Below are 20,931 nucleotides of genomic sequence, written 5' to 3' on the forward strand. Positions count from 1 at the left end.
TAAGTTTAAGGGAGCATGTTTTCATTGATCAACCAAAGAAATCAATCCTCATTAGAAAAAGTGTTTCACTCAAGCACACTAGTTTATACATGTGTTTGTTATTTTCTCTTCTACCACCAATAACACGTAATTTGAGTTTTCATTTCATTTCAATAGTCATGAATAATAAAAAACATACAAACATGAACAAAGGCTTTATTTGGTGTTATGACTATGTTAGGAAGGGAATTAATGTATCTAGGTAGCATGAATGAGAAGAGAACAATTACATTAAGATCACAACCTTAACATTATGCTCTCTTCTATTTTGAAACTAGAATACAACCCAACACCAACTTGTAGTCATATTATTCATATTTTATACAGAGATAAATAAGGCATTACAATCAACCAACACCACTTCACAATTGTTACCTATGCTCCCCTTCTCATGATAATTTTCCTCACATTTGAATCACACTAATGACTATGAAATGTTGGTCTCTCCACTTATGTTGAGGTGGTCAATCATTTTCAACAAGGTCCAAGGTTCAAAATGTGAAAGAAATATTTTCTTAATGCTCCAAGGGTTACACAATGGTTCTTATCTTTGAAAACGCAATTGACTATTTTGGATGTATGATGCAAAGAAGGAAAAAAATATGACATTGTTTCAATATGTAGGCATGCAAAGAAGAACCCTATAAATGAAATCAAACAAAGTTAATTGTAAGCTAAAAGTGGTAGCACCTAATAGATATAAACTCTGAGCCTATCTAAGCCTGACACACCATACTAAATTCCTTGGCCTAAGCATGCATCAAGACTTGCATTAAGAACTAGAATAATGGGGGCCAAACACACAATCCCATCCTTGGTGATTTTGTTTGGTAGGCTACTAAAATCCCATTTCTAGGACCTTCTAGCAAAGCTTTAAGGTGTATCCTCACACAAGTGTCGCAACCGGGATCGCGACGAGACGACGAACCGAAAACAAACGGGATTTAAGAAAAGCTTTTGGGAGTCGCCACCATAATTTATTAGGGAAAACCTATGGAAAACCCTAAAATAAAAACATGGTCTACGAAAAAGAGATTTTCAGGTTCGGGAATCGGTTACACGTAAGGAAGGTATTAGCACCCTAGCGTGCCTACCCAAAGGCAGTACCTCTAATTAAATGTATAAAATTAACGTGGTTTTCCAAAATATTTAATTTTCCCCAAAAATAAAACTAAAATAAAATAAAAGAAATTATTATGAAACAATTTTTTTTTGTTTTATGAACCCGACAAGAATTAATCTTATACCTACGTAAATCCATTTATAATGGACAATCAGGGATCACGTAATTCTTTATCTAGAAAAAGGTTTATGAGTTTGTTTAAAAAAAATTATGGATTGGTTGAGATTTTTGAAAAGTGAACCTGACAAGGATTGATCTTGCTCTTATATGATAAAGAATAAGGGATCACTTAGTTCTGGTAAAAAAAAGGTTTAGTTTAACAAAAAATAACCTTTTTGGTTTTAAATATTTTTTATATTTTAAGAATGGTGGGAAAAAGAAAGAAACCTGCCATAGGCCGACGCGTACCCTTTATTTTATTATTTAAAAAAAACATTATTTTGTGTGTAGTAAAAGAACCTTTTAGAAAAATAAGTTCAGAGTACAATAAAAAGAAAAAGAATTGTGCAAAGATGACATACTTTTTTAGCTTTCGGTAGTCCCTTGTTTCTTTTTTGGTGATTGCGGTTGACAGAACCGTTATGTATGAAAACCTATTTTTCTCTATACTTTCTTTCTTTCTTTCTATTGTTTTTGCAAGTCTCTCTCTTTTTCTGTCCTCCCTCTTCTCTTTCACAAGGTGCGTATTGCAAGAAAAATAAATCAAATAAAATTCAAGACATTGATTATAATAATTGTCAGAAAATTTGTCCATTAGAAAGGAAATCATATTTTATCTTTTTAGGAAGAAACTCATGCAGCAATCAATATATTATTTTTAATTATTGCTTATAATTATTGCTATAATAGTGATTCAAATTAATACCATATTAAACTAACATTCTAATGCGTCCTGTATTAAAGAAGATTATTTTATTATTTTCATTGATTATTATTCTCCTATTCTTTAATTTTAATTATTTACTTTTCCGAACGAAATTGGGTGTTGACAACAAACATTAAGCATAAACCAACTCAATGGAAAGCATAAAAATCTATAACATAAAAGAAAGCACAAGAAAAGAAAACACACAATAAAGTCTAAAAGAGTCACAAACACTCAAGTGCATCGAGAATGTAGCAAGTGATAAATATCGCTCTCTCCTAAGAAATTTGTACAACACTCAACAACTCTTGCACTCTAACTTAATTAAATCACAAAGTTTATAAAAATACAAGAAACTCTTTTTGGTATTTTCATCAAACAATTGTTTGCAAGAAAATGTAATATATATTATTTACAATTCGTTAAGACTAGAGTTCATTCCCATGCATTAAAAAACACCTCACTTTCATATTCAAGTGAAAATCAACTTACTAATATACTTAAATCCTGTTTTTAGTGACTTTGAGGGTTTCAATTCCTTGAATCTTTACCAAACAACTATGCATTAAGTTTAAGAGAGTTAAAATTACTAATGAATCATGTTCTATTTTTAGACACAGGATCAATTAGGTAATCTTTTTTTATCTTTATTAATATAAATTATTTTATCCTTTAAATTTTGTGTCTATTTTTTATAATTATTTTTAAGAAAATATTTTTTATAAATTTAATAACATTTTTGTTTTAGTAATTACTGGAATAATTTAATTTTTTTTAATTATCATAGAGTAAAAGGGGACATGCACTTTCAATAGTAATAATAATATTATTACTGGATATATCTAAAATTAGAATTAGTTTAAATATGAAATTTTAGTTTATTAAAATAAGATGATGTGAATAGAATTTGCAAAACACAAAATGTCCAATGTTGAGTGTGTAGTAAGAAGAGAATGCAAAATCTGCAAAACACAAAATGCCCAATGTTCAGTGTGTGTAACAAGAGAAAATGCAAAATCACTGCTGTTGTTTTGTTTTTAATTTTGAATTTATTAGACATTGAATATTCAGCTAATAGTGGACAGTGGATTTCCCTGTGACTCAGGTCAGATCCCGTGTGAGAACCTCAAAACACTGCTCTGATCATCGCCGGTGATATCCTTCTTCCCCATTCCTCCGAATTCCGTCTCACAACCCCAATTTTCCATTTCAATTCTCTTTCCCCTCCTTGGAAAAAACCCATTGCTCTTTCTCTCACCCGAATCGCTCTCACAGGCATAAAACCAAACACCTTGGACCCAAAAAACAGCAATGTTTTCTGGGAGGTTCCCGTTATTCGGAGGCGGAGATTCTCGAGCAGTGGACAACGCCAGTTCGACATCGAAGGGCGAGGAACTCGCGCCCGTTATCTCCCCCACACTGAAGCTCGAAACCGATAGGCAGGTTTACAGGCCCGGTGATCCTGTGCTTGTGACCATCCAGATCTCCAATCCGGCAAATGGGTGCTCGTTTCTGATGGAAAGACTCGGTTTTGAGATCAGGGGCATCGAGAAATTGGACACTCAGTGGTTCGCCACACAGAAGCCTTTGCCTGGCACAAGACACAGGAGAGGTATGTTGTCATAGCAAAAACAGTCAAATTGGAGTTTTAGTTCTTTGAGTTGCTGTTTTGTTTAATTTGTTAACTACCAGATGAAAATTTATAGTTTCTACTGTATCATTGTTATTATGATGGTAAAATAAGTTTTGTTCTGCCAAAATATCTTGAAATTCAGGTTTACTCTCTACTCCCTATAGAAATTTTATACTTGTTTTAGTCCTTACCTCAAGTGACGTGGTTTTCTTAAGGTAAATGCTAGCAACAATAACACACCTTTTTGATCATAATCTGTATTATTGACTGAAATTTATTAACAAATACAATTTTTTTTGGGTCTGCACACTAGTTACTACTCTCAGTCACACTTTTGTTTACAGTTTTCAATAAACTTTAACTGATAGTGGAGTATATTGCTATCACTTCTTGAGGAGACCAAAATGTGTAGAGATTAAAACGCCAATTAAATTTTTATGGGAATTAAAATCAAATTTCAAGATATTTGGTCGGACCAATAACATCTTTTACCCTTTTATTAATATTAGTAGCAGTAGTAGTAATAGTATCAAGATTATCATTGGTGGATGGAGGAATAAGGTGGAAATTCTGCAATATAAGACTCCATTTGGCCTATGGCTCTGCCATAAGGGGCCTCCTTCACAAGATGCCCTTGGTGGAATTATTGGAAAGTGCCATGTTATAATCCTATGGCGCTACATGAGTTATATAATAGTATTGATATTTTATTATTATTATTTTTATTTCAGGTGAGCATGTTTTTCTGGAGTTCTCAACACCGGTCCTAGTTGCAAACCACATTGTTAATGCGGGCGCGACCAAATCCTGTATGCTAAGTTCTATATTAGAGGATTCTGATTTTTTTATGGACTATCTTCGTGTTTTTTAGTTCTTATATGTTTTCTCTGTAGTCTGGTTATGCATATGGAATTTTGATACACAAATTCTTATTATTTTTATTTTTCTTTTTGTGAGTTTGCTTAAATGGATATTCTCCATTGGGCATTTTAGAGATTGTAAAACTGTTCCATATTCATTTTCTTGGGGCATGTAATAATACAACACTGGAAATGTTCTGCTTCACTTTTTGTTAGAGATAGCCTCTAGTAGGTTGGTTTATCCTTTAATTTTTATTATCATAATTAGACTAAAATTTGTGATCACTTATTGCAGACATGTTCAAAATTGCTCTCCTTTGTCTTTGTTCAACTGAGAAGTTGGTTTTATTGGGTTAAAGTATAGAACAATATCTGATGCTATTTTCCTACAAAACTTTCATGCCTTAAAAATGTGTTGATTGCTACTTGTTCAGATTCCAGAGGCTTTCTTTAAGCTATTTGTTTGCTGGAGTTGTGACTTTTGGTTTTGATGGCTGATGCAGTTATAAGTTTGTTTATATTTGCTTTGATTCCAATAATGGACTAGAATTTTAAAATTTGAATTTTACCAAAATGAAGTGCATTGTAATTTTGTTGAAGGTAGGACTTGGGATTTGGGAACTGAAATATGTGAGTATGGGTTTGTGAACTGATAAAATAACAAAGACAATCGGCAGGACTCTATGGTCTTTGGTTATTTTGGATCAAATTTCATTAATGAAATTATCTCAGTCTTATTTTGGGGGATTTCTTGGTCATATTGTTAGCATCTTCTAATAAATGATATGAAAAGAGCAAGAGGAAACAAAGGAGAACCCATATCCTTTAGTAAAACCATCAAAGAAAGAGTTAGTAAAGATGTTAGCCATTCATGCAACGAGGAAAGTGATGTCAAGATGAGTTAAAATTGGACGAATGAGCAATTTGATCAAGAACTATTAGTTATAGAGTTAAATAATAAATCATCGATTTTGGTGTGGGTTTTAAAATGTTCATTCTAGTTTATTCTCTAAAAGTAAACAAAATAACAAATATATATATTTTTTTCTAATATCTAGTATACATACTTTTGGATTACTAATTCGAACGTTGCATGCTTTAGTGCTGATTTCTTATATATTTTGATTTAAGGTTGATTATGTGGAGTGTTAATTGCAGATGTGGTGCGAACGCAGCTGCCTAGCATTATTCCACCATCTTACAAGGGTTCCAACATTCGCTATTTGTACTATGTTAAAAGTTCCGTAACTGGAGGGTGGATAATATTTGAAAATGGGCAATCTCATGCAGACTCCAATAATGATGTTACTGATTTGGTTGGTTTTGCAGTGACTTGCTCTGCTTTATACTGAAAAGTTTTTACCTAATGTTATTTTCATGCTCTGTTTTTGGAGATGTAAAAGCAAGTGATCTTTTACCTAGCAAATAAAACTTCTGGGAGAGTTGGTTGATGACACAGTTTTAGAGACCACGTGACCAACAGCCTGTTTGTTTAAGCCCTCCTTTTTTTCCTCTTTGAAGTGCTTACAAATATGTTTAAGGACTTGTAATAAGTATGTAAGCTTTTGCAATAAAGCTCTCAACAAAAGCTGTTTTAGTACTTTTTCAAAAGCTAAAAGAAGTAGCTTCTTAAAAGTATGTCCTAAAATTTTCAGTAAGTGATCTAGAGTTTACTTGTTGTTCTCCTGTTCTAACAAAATGTTGAATTATAGCACAGGTTGGTAGACCTCTGCGTTATCTGTGTCTCAAGTCCAAAGGCTTTGAAGTGGGCCTGTTTGAGATACAATATAAAAGACCATTCTTGTGCCTTCACCTAACTCCATAGTATTGTAGGATTCTTGTGTTTTTATTCATGGCAAGCTATAATGGTAATATGTTTGGAGTTAAACACGAGGAGAGTCCAACTCAAGAGTCTATTTTATTGGGTGGGAGAACCTCAAGGTTCAAATAGTTCATCGTACTCAATGTGAGACCCCTAATACCATCAACCCCTTTTAAGGACTGACATGTATAACAGCTTCACACCATCGACACTAAACTGACCTAGCCCTTTTCTCTTTGATGGCTTCTCTCACCTATCAATATTCATTGTGTACCTTAATCCAACCTATGGGTAGCCTTTTTGTGATTTAACTTTCAGTGAAAGTAACAATTGTAAGGACCTTAATGCAAGAGGAGAACCCAACCCAAAAAGATTAGTCCATTAGGTGAGAGAGCCTCTAGTTTTAAGTACAGCATCATGTAATTCATTCATCATGTGGGACTCCTAACTTAATATATCTCTGTTTTTGTTTATCTTGCTCTAACATTGTGCTATGCCTATTTTTTATTTTTTTTTAATTTAAACACCCTTTGAATCATATTGGGGGCTAATAATTGAAGAAAGGGTAGCTAAATCTTCGAGCTTGACATGCATGGTTTCCCATCTTTCTAAGGAATTCCAAGGCAGTATGTCATCTCAAGGCACATGCTGAATGAAACAATTGTCCAGAGAATGTGAACATGTTCATTGTTTGTTTCTGCTTTATTGGGAATAAACTGGTAGGAGGTAAAGAGCAGGAAAGATTGTTTTAGGTGGTGAAGCAGTGGTTTAAGAGAACTTTCATAGAGTTTGTGTATTGTAGTAATTGCTAGGGCTATTCCTTGTGTTTCATATTTTTCCTTTTTTGTTTGTGTAATTATTTTCCAGGATGAGTGCTAACTAACATACACTGTTTTTTTTCCTTTACTACACCATCTTCCTTTTGAATGATGATTGTGCCTAGGTATCACTTTTGATTAGTAATGATGACCATGTCTCTAATTTTATATAATTCTTTAGTTTTGAATTCTCATACATCCCACTTTCTTCTTTCCTGCTTTAATGTTTGTGGATACTTCTATTTTTGGGAGATTTTTTTTCCAATCTTTTAAAATGTATCGGTTTGTGTATTTTAGATTTTCAAGTATGTTAGTTTTGATTTGTACAGGAAGTTCGTATACCATTACAAATATGGATAAACCAAAAGAGTGGTGGCTTTCCAATGGATGATGGTTAGTTTGGTTGTTAACTTGCTGTCTCTTTTGGGCCTGTTGTGACCCTGTTGTAATATTTTGACTTATTCTATAGAGAGGTCTACATAGATTTTCTGTTTGTGTACAATATTAATTTATTTATGAAGGAGTATGTGAAGATGTTCTTCCGTACAAAGTAAAATTGCTATCTGTTTGAAAATTACCTTTTCTTTTAAATTTGAATGCTGATGTTGAACAAACATGTTTATGCTATAGATGTATATTCGGCAGATTTAATTTTCCTGATGTTGAACAAATATAGTTTTCTGCCTTTTAGCCTTAGATTCTGTAATTGTTGCCAAGTATTATGTCATGTTTACATGATGACCTAAGAAGCTAGCTATAATTTTTAGACCTTTGAAATTATAAACATGTTTTCTATCAAGTTGTCGTTCTATTTGGTCTGAGTCCATGGCAGCATGGCAATATTAGCATTTTTCAAATTCGACCCTTCAATTTGCAGCATAAAATGGATGAGAAAAGCAAACTTTGGTTGAACCAGACATCGTTGGTTGATTTTACTTGTTTATGAAAATTGATTGCATATATCACTATTATGTTCTTTTCTTTTTTCTTTTTTTTGCAACTATACATTTTTATTTCATGTAGCTTAGTTTAAGTCATCTTAATTTTTGTGGAACATTACAAGTAATATATCCATGTGTTTATACATTTTCAGATATTGTTCCCTTAACTACTGTACAACTGGATATATTTTGGAAAGAGATGGATGGAGATGCTGATTGGGTATGCTATTGGTGATATTTTTTAATTGGGTAAACTAAACTTATCTGTGTTTTAGCCTATATTCGATTGCCATCTATTATTTTAAGAATGCCTTTATTTGGTTTTAATTATTCTTAGATGTGATATTTTATCATTTCAGTTATGTATAAAACTGAATAAAAAGGGAGCATTTATAGTAACCATACTTGTAAGTAAAAAGACCAAAAAACCCAAAACAGATTCACCAAAAGGGACATCTGGAAATAACAAACCAAAGAGGGAAAAATGTAACAGAAAGATACAGAGAGAGAAAATATCTTTTTATATTCTTTTATTCTAATATATCCTAATAGCCCCCCTCAAACTCAAGGTGGACGTGCATGAGATGTGTCTGTCACATTAAGTTTGTCTTTGAGCAAAACAAATCTGGTTGGAGAAAGAGGCTTTGTCAGCAAATCTGCCCATTGATCCAAGGCTGGAATATGATAGACCATGAGAGATAGTTCCTTTAAGGTACCATAGAATTCTCTTGCCTGCCACCCAGTGAGTATGAAGAGGAGTTCTTGGGTAATTGCTTGATTTCAATGTCCAAGAAATAGCCCAAGTGGCCAAGTTATTTGAAAGAGAAGGTTGAATAAAGGAGATCTGTAACTGTGAAAGAGGGATGATGAACAGCCAGTAATGATGATATCATCCACATACACTAAAATGAAAATAGTGGGATTGATGTCTGCAGATAACGTGTCATGAAATTTAAATCTAGGAGCATGATGAAAACCCTTTGCCACAAGATGGCCTTTTTATTTATTGAATGACCCATCTGCGTTCTCTTATGCGAAAAACCCATTTACAGCAAATGGCTTCTTGATCAGAAGGGAGAGGAACTAAATCCCATGTGTGTAGAAAGGGGTCTGGTGTAATTAAAGGGCAATTCAGGGTCTCGTAAAAGTGGAATAAAGCACACCAAAAAGTTTTTAAGAAGTTGTAGTTAGGGGTCTTGTGGAACAACAATGTGAAGGGGATATTAAAATGTAATGAAGCAGTAGGTTGTCTATTAATGAGATACATTGTAGGAGTGAAAGCTTAATCCCAAAGAAACAAAGGCAAAGAAGCGTGATGGAGAAGAGTGAGGCCATTGTCAACAATATGTGGGTGTTTCCCTTCAACAGCACCATTTTGATGGTGTGTGGACAGATTAATCCGTGGGTGATACCATGACTTGATAGAAAATCATTAAAGGGTCTGAACTCTCCACCCCAATTGGATTGAACACTTTTTACTTTATTGTTAAACTGAAGTTCAACCATGGCTTTAAATTGTTGAAAATCTGAAAATGTTTCAGATTTAGATTTTAAAAGAAAAGTCCATGTGAACTTAGAATATGCATCAATAAAGGAAACATAATAAGTGTAACCAAAATGTGAGGGTCCTAGATATCAGTAAAACTTAATTCCAAAGGAGATGTGTAAACAGCATCAGAGGAATTAGAAGAAAGTCTACGGGATTTCCTGATACAACAAGAACAAAGCTCAGGAACATTTTTATTGAATGAAGGAATATTACAGAAATTAAGTACGAGTTTAAGAACATGAGGGCTAGGATAGCATGCCATGTAGTGTGACAGTTAGGTTACAAAACAACAACAGAAACATTAAGTATTTGAAGGAGAATCAGTTGAAGAAGATGGGTAAACAGAAGACCTTTGATGCTGGAGATTGGGGAAGGAGTATTGAGTAAAATTTCTTTAGTTTCCTGAGATTTGACAAGACGATAATGAGGATGGAATTCAAAGAACACAAAATTGTCTTGTACAGAAGTACTAACACTTAATACATTTTGCTAATAGAGGGAACATGAAGAAGTTTATTTAATCTGAAACAAATATCTGAGTTAATAGGAGACAAAAAATAGGAAGAACCAGATCCACATGCAAATCTTGACCATTTCCAATAAAAAAATTATTTGGTCCCTCAAAATGAACAGGTTGATGTATGTTTTGTGACTCCCCAGTAGCATGAAAAGAACACTTGAATTAGGAATCCTTGTAGAATTGACAGCATCTTGAGAAGATGTGTTGGCAAGCATAGCGCTGGGAGTGACAGCATGAGTATATTGATTTAAATTAGGATTCACTCAGGTGTTAGGAGCTCTGGTGGTGGACTAAGAAGGAGCGAACTTGTTAGAGAGTGGAAAGTGTATGAGAGGAGAAAACATTAATTACCTAACTGTTTAGCAGTTAGGCAGAGTGGGAAGGGTAACTGTTTATATAAGGAAGAGTTTGGTTTTGTAGAGGACTGTTGAGTATTTTCGTTTGTTAGTTGCAGGACACATTGTCCTGGGAGGGGGATTAGGCTCCCTAACGAAGTTGTACATTGTTTCCTGAGAATTGAATACAGATACTATTCTTTTTCCTGAGTGTGTCATTGATTGTGTGTGAGAGTCCTGTTCTTGAGTAGGTTTCTTTCCAAGAAACCTAACAGAACTTGACAGGTTGAAGTTTGAAAGGATCATAGAGAAGAAGAGGCTCATGTGGTTGATAACTGAACTGGCATCAGCCTTGTAGAAGCAAATGTTAGCATTGTGACCATACTTCAAACAGATCTGGCACTGAAAATTAGCAAAGTGTTCACTTCCAGGGCTATTACTAGCACTAGCATAATCATTATTAGGACTAGATCCAGGACTATAGGAGTAGATGGTACATATCCCTAGGTCTAGTGAAGACAGGAGAGATGATCTCTTTTTAAATCAGAGAGCACAAGAGTCATGAGCAAGAAGCGCCTCCTCTTTAGCAACCAGGGAGTATCAAACAAGCTTTCAATAATAGAAATGACTAATGCATACTCTAGTTGTTAAACCTTCAAGTATGATAACATACTCTTCAAGTGGAACAGGGTTACCCACACCCGGAATTTTGTCAACAATGATTGTGATGTGAGTTAAAAAACTCTCTCATCATCTTACTATCTAGATACACAACAAAGGTTAGTACGAATATGACAAACACATGCTTTTGTCTGAAGATGAAAGTTTTCAGGAGTCATGTCCCAAACTTGATAGGAGTAGGCTGAATCAATAATGCAAGAGAATTGACTTGGATAACATTGATTGAAGCCATGAAAGAAGCATTGGATCCTGAACTTCCCAAGCTTCATATGCATAATTCTTACGATCAACATCATGACCTTGGTTGGAGAGGCATTGCAGAGGTATTGTAGGATTAGCAATGAATTGATGAAATCAATGCGATTTAACATCGGGCTATAGTTGGAGTCATCAAAATTTTTTACATGTGCCCCGCCCCGCCCCCCTGCTTATAGGAGTAAATATCCAGCATTTGTTTTTTTCCCCTGCTCGTCACTGTTCCTCTGAACACATTGTTCAGTGCCAATGTTTATCTGGCAAATATTGTTTACCGATGACAGTTTTTTTGGGCTATATTGTTTACTGTTGACGTATCTTGGCCTCTGTGTACTGCTTAAGTGTTTTCTGGTGTGTAATGTTACTGGCTACATTTTTTGGCTAATATTATTTATCGTCGATGTTTTTCTGATGAATACTGCTTACTGTTGATGATTTTTTGACAAGTATTGTTTACCAAAGTGCCCTCTAACTATATTTAAAAAGCTTGACTAGTGATAGATATGTTCAAATTTGAGGAAGAGTGTTAAAGATATGATTGGTAAACATATTGAAGATTGATTGTCGCTCTGACAAACAAAAAGTTATGTGTGGAAAATATCTACTTGCTGTCATTATTTACTTTGTTAGCTTTGGCTTACTAAGTCTCTCAAGTGGTCTTGTTGTAACAAGCATGTCTCATGATACATAAGTTATAGTTTGAGAGGGAGTGTTAGAGATATGAATTGGTATGTTATGATTTGATTACATTAAATAGACAAATATAATATCGTTTGGATAGGGAAATATCTTACCAAATATTTTCCATCATTAGATATTAATTTTATTCCTTATCATTGTATCTCTTCTTCATTACAAACAAGAATACTACACAAATTCATTATAATCCTTCTCGATTTCTCTCTTCTCAACTCAAGAGTGGTATCATCCTACATGACCTATTTTGTCACTAATCCTTTCAACAATCTCTTACTCATAGCTAGGTTAGAATCCTATTAAGCACACCAACTACATTGACATGGATATGGAGACTGATGGATTGGGTACTATTGGATGCCAAAGTCCCACATCAAGTAGTATGAGATGCTCAATAGAATATTCAAATGTTTCATTCTCCTCTCTTAAGTCCTTAATTGCTAACTTGTAAAGGTGGGTTTTCTAGTTCGTATTAGAGCTAGCTGTTGGTGTCTCGATAAGGCCTACGAAGGGTTTTGATAGGTGGAGGGTGGTTCTAATCATTGGGGAAATCGAGCGAAGTGTTGCAGTGTGATCCAAATGTTGACTCTGGGTTCCTTAGTCTCTTATCAAGTGGTGTGGGATTTTCAATGGAGTATTTAGGTGTTTGGTTCTCTTCAACAACTAGCTTTTAAGGGGTGGGTTCCCTAAGTGCTTGGTGCTTATTATCTGGTTACAAATGAAACTATATAAAACTTTATTTCATATTCTTTTTGGGGAATTTTGTATCCCATTTCTGGTTGCACATAAAGCTAACTTTTGGCATTTCACTTATTTTATGCTGTTCTTTTTCTTCTACTCTGATAAAATGGAATAATTTCTTCACAGGTTAGAGCAAATGATATTTATGATGGAGTAGAGGAGGGCTATGACAGCTCAAGAGACGACATCTCATCTGTTTCTTCTTATAACCCCATGAAGGAGAGCCTACACAGAGGCTTTGGAAGTTCATTGTCACTGCGATCTTCTTCTGCAAGATCATTGACCAGGGATGCTTCTACTGTAGAAGGTTTCCGAACAAGTTTATCTTCAAATATGGCACTACCTCGGCTGTCTGTTGCTGAAGTATTATCTGATTCTGGTTCTGGTGAGCAAATTAAACTTATAGCAGAATGTCTTTATGGGTGAAACTGCTCATTTTTTATGATGCAAATTTATTTCTGAAACAGTATGAAGCTGTATTGGTTTATTAGTGTCTGAATGATACGAGTTATCTTTTACTTTTGCTTTGAACTTAAATACTTGCTATGCTGTTTCATTTGTAAAACAGATGTCTTGTCAAGCCAAAAGTTATTTGCCGTTATGTCCCCAAATGAGCAACAGAAGCTGCGAAAGACTTTTTCCACAGAAGATGTGGGAGCATCCTCTTCAGCTGAAGCTGGTGCTGTAGAATCTTTATCATATGAGCTGATGCATTTTCTATGTTTCTAAAATGATTTTATTTGCTTTGGACACAATGAATATTGTACTTCAATTTTTTTTTTTAAAAAAATAATTCCCATTCCATGTAAGCTAATTTTTTGCAGGCATTTTCTGCAGGAGAAGGCTTTATTAGAGGAAGGTCTTATAATATCCGACTTGATGATCAAGTTTTGCTTAAATTTTATCCTAAAAATTCGGACGCAACTTATTACTTCAGTGATGTGGTAAGTATTATGAAGTAGAGTTTGATACATGGCGTATATAGGAGTTCTATTTACCAACAACTTTCTTCTTACAGATAGGTGGCACTCTAACTTTCTTTCACGAAGAAGGAGCTAGGAGATGCCTTGAGGTGATTTCCCTTGTCATTTGTTGAGATTAAACTAGTAGTTGACGGATAGTTTTTTGTGGTTGTTTCACTGGAACTGAATTTACTATCATAATTATTATTTTTCAGATATCAATAACACTTGAAACTTCAGAAACCATAAATCGGCGATTTGTCCATCCTTCTAGAAGGAATTCTCCTACAATCACAAAGGTATTTGTTACTTAGATCTCACAACTGAAGCTTCTGTTGAGTAGTGATTGGTTGCAATGCATAAAGACTATCCACTGGATCTATTTATATTAAGCTAAAGTTTTCTTTAGCTCCAATCTACCGCTTTTCATCTGACTACCTTTGATTTTATTTACTTCTAAGTAGAGCCTCCATTGGTCTAAACCTGTATTGACTCAATCACCTTGGTCATTTTTGTATCTTCTCTTTGATAGATGCTATTTTTACTTTTTCCCTAGTACCTTGGTCAAAACTCATATGCTACACCTGACGTCTTTTGGTTCTTGTTGCCACATAACTTTTGCTACCCTATAGGTTTGCTACTCTTGTAGCTGTAGTTTTTCTATATGTTTTCTCGGACTTTGTGGGCACAAATTACACATGAAGCATTACCATATGTAATGATATACATTTTCATATATTAAGTGCAGGGTTTCAATATAGCATGCTATGCTATGCACCATTTGATGTAATCATTAAAAGCCATTGCCACTGATAACTACAATGTGTTATTCAGAAATCATGATGTAGATTTTGTTTAGTGGTGCCTTTTGATTAACCATATGCATGATTATTCAAGGGGCCATTCTCTTTGACTTTTTGAAAGACTTGCTTGTATAGTGTCAGTCTAGAATACTCTAGAAAAAGAATGGATCATTATCAAACTAGAGAAAATTGATGAGCATACGTGTGTTTTAACATATTACTGGTTTTTGATAATTGTGGTTCTCAACTATACTTTTAGGTTCAGAGCGATCATCATGAGGTTGTAGCAGATTTATTGCAGACAAGCTTTCTCTTTTCTATCCCCATGGATGGCCCAATGTCCTTCTCAACTCAACATGTTTCAGTGCAGTGGGTTCTCCGCTTTGAATTTTTCACAACTCCAAAGCGTGTAGATTGGAAAAAGTATGACTTCCAACCTTGACTAACTCATGTAACCATTTTCACCACCACCTGTTTTTTTCTTGATCTTACACGAGAGCAATTCATTTCAGTCCACACTATGCCATCTTTCGCTGCACTCTACTTATCTTTCAATTCATAACCCACCTATTGTTTGCTTATAGGTTTTTTTTTTTTTTTTCATCCTTAGACTTTATCCATGATGTACATGGACAGTCATCTTGCTGAAGCCAGCTGTCAGTTTATTCTTGATGTGCATGTACCATGGATTCTTAATCTGTTTTTAATATTTGAAGCACGGCCAAAGATCAACCTTTATGTGATATCTCTAAACATAATTTATGTGATATCTTTAATATTTGACGCACGGCCAAAGATTCTACACATCACTAACCATAATTTATGTGATATCTCTAAACAGTTGTATTTTAACAAAATTCAATGACATCATATGATCCATGTAGTAGACCTCACATGTAGGCATAAGCTACTGTTGTCAATGGCATAAATGATTTTTTGAACCACAGGTATGATCATCCTCTTTTGGTCGAGGCAAGGGAGAAAACGGAATGGGTTCTCCCAATTAGTGTACATGCTCCACCACCAAGAGCTCCTGCTTCTGCTTCTGCCACAAGAAGCGAAAAACTTTTCTCTTTGGATCCTATGTGGGTACACAATTGAAGGTACTATGAATCTCTGATTTACCTTGAATTNGCTCCATTAACTGTATATGTTAATCANTCTTGCATATGAAAATATGATATCAATTAATAAGAGTACCTCATATTATTATTTGGTTTTCCTCTTTTACATTATCTCTTACTATTGGTCAAACATAATTTCTTACATCATGATTAGTTTCACTAATTAAATAGGATTATGATTCGTGTAAATATAGGTTAATATGCTCAATTTTATACACCCGTAAATACTTTGTAATACATTACATAGAATCAAGTCAAACATCAATCTCTTGATATTTGATCTCTTTTCTTTTCTTCCCTCTATAACTAAAATCATACAGTTTGAATAACTAGCTCTTGTACTATTGTTCAATACTTGAGTCTCTATTCTCCATTCCATTAAAATCCACTATATATACTTTTTTTTTTTTTTTTATTTGGTTATCACTTGATTGCCATTAAGCTTGATATATATTCAGAAATGTTTCTGATATTGATCTGTTTTCTGCAGTTAAATTAAGATGAAGCTGAAATATGGTAACCGACCATTGTAGCCTTTTATACGCCTCAAGCTTCAATTCTTTAAATGTACAAAATTTTCACAAAATAACAGCCAGTGAAATGTCAGAATGATCATTTGTAGCATACCAGAATTCCAGCAATTTGTCGTGCTTGGTTTAACTGAAATGTGGCAGGTCTTTTGAGTATAGTATTCTTCTCATTTCATGTTTTTTTTCATATTTGCCTTCAGTGCCAGGTGATTTATGTCCCATAGTTAATCCAGTTAATTAATTTGCTTTTATAATTTATAACTCAAAAGGGGTTTTAGTAGATTGTTTGAATCATTGTTTTGTTGTGGTTACTAAATCATTAGTTAGGGATAGAAGGGTATAANTTGGTGCCTTAGANNTGTTGGTTTCAATCTCTTGGACTTATTGGATGAATAATGTTAAGTTTGCTTTGTACACTTATTTTTAACTTTTATATGTTTTGTATTTGTATTTGTTTTTGTGATGTTAATGTATTTGTATTTGTTACATTAATTAAAAATTTAAATATTAGTATAATGTTTACATATAATATAAATATATGTCAATATTGTAAAGTGTTTAACATGATTTATTACGTAAAAATTATAATCACTTTGTGATTTTTAATGTATTTTTAATTTTCGTGTTTTCGTTTTTCCATTTGCAAATACAAACAAGATGGGGGAACTATGATTGAAAATTTAAGGGTTAAATATGTTTTTAGTCTTTTAAGTATCATTCGATTTTGGTTTTAGTCCCTATTTGAAACATCGATGGTTTTTAGTCCTCATTGTTTTGAAATTCTCACTTTTGGTCCTTAAAATTGGACGACGTTATCTTTTAGTATATGTGGCAATTGGTGAATCCAGGACAATGTCAGTTTTCCTCTTCACTGTCCTTCATGTTGCTTTTGATTTTAGTGATCATATTAGTGATTGTCACGTGTTTTGATTGAAATCAGATTAGCACAATTAGGGTTCTTATTTTTCAATTGGGGAAAACGGTGAATTACTTGAAGCTTTTTACTCGAAGCTTTAGGAAGAATGATTCTCGGTCTGATTTTCCATTGGATATGAATGCTTTTTTAGCATAAAGGCCAAGTACTACAATGGCCACAACTGCATAAATCAGCAAGTCCATTTCATAATTTTCTTGCGCATGTTATTCCCTGCATCAGAATCTCTAACCACTTCATCATCAACTTGATTTCTAGAACCCAATGCAAAATCTATGAGCCTAGTTTTGGTTCTGGAAATAGGCCTAGTTTTAGGGGTTTGCATTTCTTCCTTTGTCTCACTTGAGTCATTAGTCTTGGTTTCCTCCTTCTGGGCTGTCTTCTGCATTACTGTAGAGACCTCATCACCATTGCTCTTTGTTTCTGCTTTTAGGGTATCTTCTTTCTGCTTTTCAACCTTCTGTGGAGTTGTTGATGCTTCACTGGGCTTATTGAGTGAGCATTTTCAAAATCTGATCGATAGAGTGGAATCCTGAAACGCTGAATGGCCTTTCCAAACTAAGAATGCTTCCACTTGATCGTTGGAGTAAAAAGCTTTGAGTAAATTTTTTTCCCCAATTGAAAAATAAGAACCCTAAATCTGATTTCAATCAAAACATGTGGCAATCACTAATCTGATCACTGAAATCAAAAGCAATGTGGAGGACATTGAAGAGGGAAGCTAGCATTGTCATGGATTCGCCGTTTGTCACATGTACTAAAAGATAACGCCGTATAATTTTAAGGACCAAAAGTGAGAATTTCAAAACAATGAAGACTAAAAATCATTGATGTTTCAAGTATGGACTAAAACCAAAATCAAGTGATATTTAAGGGACTAAAAACATATTTAACCAAAAATTTAAAACAACATGAGAATTTGAGTTCTGATGCTGTAAGCTTTAACATCTACTATGATGAACTGTTCTTGCATTTGAACTTGGTGTTTATTTTCTATTTTCATTATTTGATTATCAAAATGTTATTTTACCTTTAATATTTTTTTTAATTTGTTGAAGAAATGAAAAAAAAAAAAATGAAAGCTTTCAATATTTTCTTTTAAAATATTGTAAGCAATAAGCAAATAAAAAATAAGGAAAGTGACGTCTTTTAATTATAAAGTGAAATATGGAAAATGAAAATCGAAAATAAAAATCCCTTAAAGCTTTTAGTAGCAGTTTTATTTTAATTAATGGAATAAGTTTGTGAAGAGTAATACAAAATAATACAATTTTATAAAAAAAATTTAAAATTTTATCTGAGTTGATAATAAAGTGAAATAACGTGTACTTTCCCTAACAATATATCAAAATTAAAATAAAAGTCGAAATTTAATAATTTACCATAGTTATATAATTTTAAGACCATAACTAGAAATGTATAAAAATTCATGATAATATAAAAACTATAGGTAGTAAATTGATTTTAAATTATATACTAGATTTATAAGTACCAAATTTAATTATAATATAGTAATTAACTAAACTACACCTTTAATCATTAAGTTTTTAATAATTCTTGTTTTAATCTTTGTAATTTTATTTAAAATAGGTTTTCTTTCTATCAATTTAGGATGAATTAAATATAAAAAAATTACATAATTATGCACAAATTAAGGATTATTAGTAAATTTATTTAATATTTTTTATTTTATAAAATAAATAATTACATTTTCTAAATTAACCTCTTGACGATGGTATTTATATATATATATATATATATATATATATATATATATATATATATATATATATATATATATATATATTATTAGTAGTAATTTCTAAAGTATTTTAAGGACACTTGCCTCTGGATCTTATCCATAAATTGTCTTATATCTCTTTTTTCGTCTTAAAACACAATTATTAGTTGTGTATCAACACACAAATTTCAATCATATAGTGTATAAGAAAAACGTAATAATCTAATGTATAACTTACATAGGAAAACATTTGATTTAATAAAAGTATTTATACACATTCATTATCCACCAAAACATTAAAGAATGAAATAAATATAAAACAAATATAAGCTTGTATTTTTTAAAAATTGTTTCGAATTTAAACATATAAAAATAATACCTATACTTTAACTAGAACGTGTTAGTGTTTTCGTATCTATATATACTTATGGGTTTAATTGTAACCACATTAGAATGTAATAACATTAGTATAAATTGTGTTAAAGTGATTACAATTAAACTCATAAATGTATATAGATATGAAAATACCAACACGTTTTAGGTGAAATATAAGTATTATTTTTAGATGTTTAAATTCGAAACAATTTTTCAAAAATACAAGTTTATATTTGTTTCATTCTTTAATGTTTTGGTAGATCTACTTACCAAAGTAAGAGTTCCTCCAGTACATAAAAAACAAGTTTTAAGAATCACATACAATCAACACTACACTATGATTCATCACATAAACATCATAACTCATTCACCATCAATTCGTTATTCCCCTGTAGGGGTTGCATGAGATAAAACATCCAATCCATATAAAATAAATATGACCAAATCTAAAAGTTCATTCAATACACATGACACATGCACGTGTCCAAAACTCATCTCCATGCACAATCCTCAAGGTAATGTTTACCTCATGATAACTTTAAAATACAATCTAATCGACATTATAAATACTTGAACAATTCAACACTTAATCGTAACAACAAGACAATCACATCAAACATCACAGAGAACATTTAAAACAACTCGATCAACAACTAACCAAGTTCATGCATAACTCGACTACCAACAACAAGAAAGAAAATATTATGGCTTCCATAAAACACCACATCAAGAAAGAAAAATTCTATGACTTCATATACAACACCATTACATCATATAATATACAAAATTATGTTTCATGTTTATGCAACATATAAAAACCCTAAATCCAAAAATCTATTCATAATAAATTACAAATACAAAAATTAATATAACCTCAACAAACCACATACAATACAATGACATTTAACTAAAACAAAATGACCTCGTATATATGATACATGCTCTCATTTTACGAGAGACACACATACAAAATATACATTAATTCGCACATAATTACTAAACATAAATATTAAAGACTAACTCCTCTTACCTCTTTATTCAAGCAAAACCCTTCTAAATCACTTCCAAACCCAACCGCTCCTAATCCTTGGCTTGGACAAAATTTCAAAGTTCTCTTTCTCCCAAAACCATATTCGCATGGCCTATGGTGTTTTTAAGACTAACCCTCCATAAAACTAACATCCCTAGAAAAAGCCTAAAATTGTTCCACCTTGCCTATGAGTCTAATAATCTTTTAATTAAATTATTAAAACTATACATGCTAACTTTTACAAACATATTATATATATATATATATATATATATATTTGCTAACATATGTAAGTTTTTTTTAGTTAGTATATTTTAGTAGACAAAAAAAATCCTTATTTATAAAAAGAAAGACATGCTTTAAATATAAGAATATTTTAATAATTTTTCATAGAACTATGATGCAGGAAGAAAGACCATCTTCTTTATATTTAGTCACTAATTATTTGCCAACAATCACCAGAAACAACAGCTTTAACATTCAAGATTTGATTCCAAATTTGCATATTCTTCAAATTCAACTGTTTGAAAATAATTTTCAAAACTTCACTAGAT

General features: G+C 32.6%; 1 protein-coding gene across 3 annotated transcripts; it reads left to right on the top strand.

Moving 5' to 3' along the window:
* Positions 1–3,027: 3,027 nt before the first annotated feature.
* Positions 3,028–16,484, top strand: LOC106774314. 3 transcript variants are annotated; one of them, XM_014661266.2, is made up of 13 exons: positions 3,028–3,639; positions 4,392–4,469; positions 5,679–5,836; positions 7,490–7,553; positions 8,254–8,321; positions 13,005–13,263; positions 13,447–13,557; positions 13,716–13,822; positions 13,897–13,950; positions 14,056–14,139; positions 14,903–15,066; positions 15,591–15,746; positions 16,258–16,484. In XM_014661266.2, the coding sequence occupies exons 1-12, from the start codon at positions 3,339–3,341 to the stop codon at positions 15,742–15,744; spliced, it is 1,602 nt and encodes a 533-aa protein (XP_014516752.1). In that variant the 5' UTR covers positions 3,028–3,338; the 3' UTR covers positions 15,745–15,746; positions 16,258–16,484. The 3 variants fall into 3 exon arrangements, with proteins under 3 accessions (XP_014516752.1, XP_022641763.1, XP_022641764.1); XM_022786042.1 differs by having other exon boundaries at positions 13,722–13,822; XM_022786043.1 differs by lacking the exon at positions 16,258–16,484 and having other exon boundaries at positions 14,903–15,094; positions 15,591–15,723.
* Positions 16,485–20,931: the final 4,447 nt, after the last annotated feature.

Source organism: Vigna radiata, chromosome 9 (genome assembly GCF_000741045.1).
Source record: "Vigna radiata var. radiata cultivar VC1973A chromosome 9, Vradiata_ver6, whole genome shotgun sequence".
In the NCBI taxonomy this organism is placed as follows: Eukaryota; Viridiplantae; Streptophyta; class Magnoliopsida; order Fabales; family Fabaceae; genus Vigna; species Vigna radiata.